Here is a 5,489-nt window from a genome sequence, read left to right on the forward strand (position 1 = left end):
TACCCCAAGTCCAATTAACTGAGGATTCCGCGGGTCATTTATAGTCTATTAGACTTGCTTATATAAGCTCGCCAGCCATAGGAAGAGATCATACCTGAAACCCAGTTCTGGACGCCTCGACTTCATCATTAACCCATCAACATTGGTCATCGGCCCCTTCTCATCATTTTCATCGACACTAGTCATTGACCTATCATTTTGAATAAAAAGTGGGTTGAGTCTTATCCTCAGACGCCTGCGTATCCGTTTCTGACGGAATCAAACCCGCGTCGTAGTTCGGCAACTGTTGACACTTGCACAAAGTTTATCATCTGCTGGCACTTGTCCAAAATTCATCATCTGCTGACACTTGTCCAAAATTCATCATCTGTTGACACTTGCCCAAAGTTTATCATCTGCTGGCAGGTGCCCACATGGGACGAGACTTTCCAAGGAGGTTGCCGCCACTTTCATCATTTGCTTTCAGCTACGGAATTCTTCCATTTCATACTCTTGTATTGAGTTTAATCCTCGGTGGATGTCATCCATTTCATCTTGATAATGGTCTCTGAAGCCGCTGGCTTTAGAGCCCCCAGTTTGCGATGGGTCTAAAGTCGAAGACTTTAGAGCCCCCATTGCAAGCATATCCTGCTATATTTGAAACACAAAAAATGTACGAGAAATAATCACATAAACACATTTGGATCATCGATCTTGAAATTGGATCATTTGAAAGACTGGGTTATCGACTCGAAATTTGAATTTGTTAGAAATTTTGAATAAATGGGCCATTGACCCGAATCGTTTGAAATGCTGGGTCATCGACCTGAAATTTGAATCTGTTTGAAATGAAATACTTGGGAAGCTGATCATAGACCCGAAAAGAATTTTTTTTTTATTTGAATTTCTGAAAAACATTTTGGAGGGAGTGATGGGTATGCATGAAATGTAACCCTGGCGACATTCTGTACGACATATAACAGGCGTGGGAGTAGCCTGCTACCTTAAAACAAAAAAGAAAATAAAATCCCAAGTGTGCATGGGTTTTAATTCAAGTATTGACGGCTAGGGCTAGAATTGTAAATTGGCCATTCTGGCACCCGAAAAAAACAAATCCACGAAACTTAGCGCGTTCGAGAATCAATGTAACCTCAAAACGGGCCTAAGAGGCACGCGCTCCGAGGTCCACTCGGCTACCAAAAAAATGGCATTCCTAGGGGTCTCTTCCCTAAGTGTTGCTTCCTTCTTATATTTTTTATATAAAGCAAGGAGATGTAGAAAGAAGACATCACTTTTCTTTTCTTTTATCCATCCTCAAACAAAAGTTGTTCACACCAAAATATAAAAATTTACTATGAATAATTTGGCGAGTGCGATGCGAGCATGGGAGGCAGATCTCACTTTTGCGGAAAAACAAAAACTGAAAACTGTTCAGCTAGTGCAATTACTTTCTTTGCGTCAAATTCATCCGCAGACCGCCCTGCTTGACTTTTGCCTCACCTACTGGGATCCTATCAACCATGTGTTTGATTTTCTTAAAGGGGAAATTTGCCCTTTACCAGAGGAGTTTTCTGCCTTAGGAGAATGGAATGCAGAAGCTATTCCCGTTATACCTAAATTTCATTCAGGGTGGCGAAAAATATATCAGGACAACCTTGACCTTCCCAGGACAGACGCAGAAACTATGATTGATGGTAAGGAAGTCGATCTTCTTGCAATATACCATAAATTTCGTAACTTGCAGGGTAGCAATTCGACCACATTGCATCGTCACAGAGCCTTTGGATTGATAATGCTACACCTCTATGTCTTCAAGGCTAGAATGAGCGGGACGACCTGCACGGGGCAACCAAAGTTTTTGACCATAGTGTCTTAGATGGAGACGGGTCATAATCTTTCTTGGATTATTTTGGCTGAAAACATTAGGGCACTGGGTGCCAAGAAAGCAAACCTGGACACTGAATGGTTGGGATGTACTCGCTTATTGCAGGTAATCCACCATTATTCGCCACAATTTTGCCACAGTTTTGCCACGATTATGTTGTATTTTGCTACAATTTCTCTGTATTCTGCCACGATTTCTCTGCATTCTGCCACGACTTTTCCTTTTCGTCATCTTTTCCGGTTTTTTTCTTTATTCTTTTTCTTTTTCTTCTTGTTTTTTTCGTTTTTTTTTTTCGTTGTTTTTTTTTTATCTTATTTTTTTTGGTTGGTTTTTTTTGTCTTCTTTTTTTTTTCATCTTTTCTTCGTCTATGTCAGGTGTGGCTCTGTGAGAGATTCAGACTTATTGCCCCACCAATTGAAGCAGCGAAATATCTTGCCCGTATGTTGACAATGCGCGCAAAACGGTATGAAAACGGACACTAGCGTGATATCGCTTATTGAGAAGGCAAGATGATGGAAGAGAGCGGTCGTCCATCTGCTGGTTTATGCCTTGGTTTTGCCTTTCCTCTTTTACTACTATTCCGGATGATAACAGAACAAGGCACCTATAATTGCTAGGTTTAGAGCGATCTACTCATATTTACTCTGACTGTGTCCTGCGCGAGATGGGTCATAGGTAGGTGATCCCAAAATTTGATGATGTCCTAGGACGAGCAAAGGAGCTGAATTCTGCTATATGTGTCAATTGGCTTCAAAGGGGGCCTCAGAGGCGCCTTTGGTATGTAGTTGAGCATCCCCAGAGAACATGGGTGTCCCCTTCTTACACAGAATGGGTTACTGCCAGATCTATCTTAGACAAAGAGCTGTTGCAAAAGGATGAGGCCGCCGACATCAAATATCATGACAAATGCAAAGGGGAAAGGAAAGATGTATGAGTCTTTGACTACTATTTATTATTTAATACTACAATTTATTGTTTGTCGCTTGTTTTTTTCGAAAAAAATTGTAATGGGCATCGCCTGATTCTAATAAAATAAAAACTTTTTTTTTATTAAAATTCCCAGTTTCTGCATGAAATTTTATTTATTAAAAATGGTCGGTTGTACTCTTTGAAAGATTTGCCTATGTATCTGTTGTCAACAGAATCAAACCGAACTCGTAGTTCCACAAAAAACAAATGCGATACAATTCTTAGTTTATAACGCATAAGCAGCGAAGCAAAGTGTCGCGGCCAAGACTCGTCTGAAAGCACTACAATTCAAAATTTTATTTTATGACATTGAGAATGTGTTCTAAGGATAGTATTTCTCCAGTTGGTCCAAATTCGTTTGATTCGCGAAGTCATTCCCATCCAAATCTGTCAATGTAACAGCACCTCCAGACAATATCTTCTTCACCAAATAAGGACTAGTCCAGTTTGGTTTGAATTTACCCCTCGGGTCAATCGGTGGCAGAGCGCGAATGGATTTCAGAACTAAATCTCCCTCTTTGATTCGTCGAGGCTTCACCTTCTTGTTAAATGCCCTTTCTATCCTTTTCTGATAGAGCTGAACATGGTGTAATGCGTTTAATCGCCGCTCGACGAGCATGACCAAGGAATAATATCTAGCTTGCAACCAGTCAGCTTCTGGGACCTGGCTTTCTAACAGAATTCTCGAAGAGGGTATCTCTAATTCGATAGGCTAAACTGCTTCCATCCCATATGTCAAATAGAACGGAGTTGTGCCCGTGGTGGTTCGAATATACGTCCTATATCCCCATAATGCGAAAGGTATCTATTATGGCCATTCGTGATAATTATCAGTCATCTTTCTGAGAATTACAGTGATCATTTTATTAGCGGCTTCCACCGCGCCATTTGTCTTTGGTCAGTAAGACGACGACTTGTGGTGCATGATTTTATACTTTTCAAGTATTACAGCGGTTTTGGCCTAGAAGTGAGTGCCACGGTCGCTAACGAACTCATGTGGCACCCCATATCTACAAATGATTTCATTCTGAACGAACTTTGCTACCTGCTTCGCATTTAGCACCTTATATGATTTGACTTCTACCCACTTCCTGAAATAGTCGATGGCAACTAGAATGAAGCAATGTCCACCTGTTCCAGATGGGTTGAATTTCCCGATGATGTCGATTCCCCATGTCGATAAAGGCCACGGTGACGTCAAAGTATATAACAGTGATGGCGGCACATGTTGCACGTTTGCAAAGATTTGACAATTACGGCAATGCCTGACGTATTTGCAACAATCTGTTTCCATCGTGGTCCAATAATATCCTAGCCTCATAATTTAAGAGACTATCATATGATCATTCATGTGTGGACCACACTCACCGTTATGGACTTTTTCCATAACTCTTTTTGCAGTTGGCACGTCTAAGCATCACAGAAGAATGTTTGGTGTGGTCTTTTTGTACAACTGTCCATCGCTGGTTCTAATGAATTGGGCGGCTAGCATTCGATTAGCTCGGTTTTCGCGGTTATCTGTGTTGGGTGTATACTCTTCTGATTCTTTGAATTTTAAAATGGCTTGATACCAAGGTTCAGCCTCGGTTTCCTCCGCATCTTCGATTGCATTAACATAAGTTGGTGACGACCTTTGTTCGACACACAGTGGCATACTATCCATCTGATCTGGCATATTGATTAGAGCAGCTAGCTTTGATAGTGCATCGGCAAACTGATTTTCGTCTCTTGGTAGGTGAACATATTTGACATCAACGAACGACTTCTCTAGTTCCTCTATCCTTGCTTGATATGGAGCTAGGCTATCGCTTTGGGTTTTCATGTCCCGGCCACTTGATTGATTACCAATAAAAAATCCCCATGTACTACAAGCTTTTTTATGCCCAACTCGATAGCACTGTGCAAACCGAGTAGGCATGCTTCATATTCGGCAGCATTATTGGTAACATTGAAGTCCAACTTGATCGAAATTGGAACATGTTTGCCTTCTGGCGAGATGAGTAGAACTCCTATCCAGTATCCTCTGTAGTTCGATTCCCCCATCAAAATAGAGGTCCCACGTATCATTTTCTATATGGACAATGTCTTCGTCGGGGAACGACCATGTATCCACAACCTCGGTTTCTTCTATTGGATTGTCAGCCAGGAAGTCTGCGACCGCCCTGCCCTTTATCACCTTTAGCGGTACATATTTTAGATCAAAATCAGAAAGCATTAAAGTCCATCTTGACATTCTGCCATTTAAAATTGGTTTTTCAAATAAGCACTTGATTGGGTCCATCTTCGAGTGAACATAGACACTATGGTTAAGCATGTAGAGTCGTAACTTCTTTGTTGCCCAGACTAAAGCCAAACATGTCTTATCTAATTAAAAATACTTGATCTCGTATTCTAAGAACTTTTTACTAATTTAGTAAATTGCTCTTTCTTCTTCATCGACTGTCTGGGCTAGCATTGCACCCATTGCAGTATCCGTAACTGTTAGATACAGCAACAATGGTAACCCGGCTACAGGTGGACTAAGCACAGGAGGGGAAGATAGTATTTCTTTTGATTTTTTCGAAAGCAGCTTGACAGTGATCGTCCTACGTGACATGTTCCCCGACCTTCAACTTCTTAAAAATTGGCTCATATATCATACTTAACATCGCCACA

General features: G+C 41.1%; 1 protein-coding gene across 1 annotated transcript; it reads right to left on the reverse strand.

Annotated features, from left to right (window-relative positions):
- Positions 1 to 4,251: 4,251 nt before the first annotated feature.
- Positions 4,252 to 5,067, reverse strand: LOC141627527 (uncharacterized). Its single transcript, XM_074440770.1, has 2 exons — positions 4,820 to 5,067; positions 4,252 to 4,753 (listed from the first exon to the last, which is right to left on the reverse strand). Exons 1-2 carry the CDS (start codon positions 5,065 to 5,067, stop codon positions 4,252 to 4,254), a joined length of 750 nt encoding a protein of 249 aa, XP_074296871.1.
- Positions 5,068 to 5,489: the final 422 nt, after the last annotated feature.

Source organism: Silene latifolia, chromosome Y, assembly GCF_048544455.1.
Source record: "Silene latifolia isolate original U9 population chromosome Y, ASM4854445v1, whole genome shotgun sequence".
NCBI classification, from domain to species: Eukaryota; Viridiplantae; Streptophyta; class Magnoliopsida; order Caryophyllales; family Caryophyllaceae; genus Silene; species Silene latifolia.

Coding starts and splice junctions, on each gene's coding strand:
- LOC141627527 (XM_074440770.1), bottom strand. CDS start 5,067: ATGTCAAGATGGACTTTAATGCTTTCTGATTTTGATCTAAAATATGTA. Junction 4,754..4,819: donor TCTACTCATCTCGCCAGAAG/GCAAACATGTTC, acceptor CCGAATATGAAG/CATGCCTACTCGGTTTGCAC.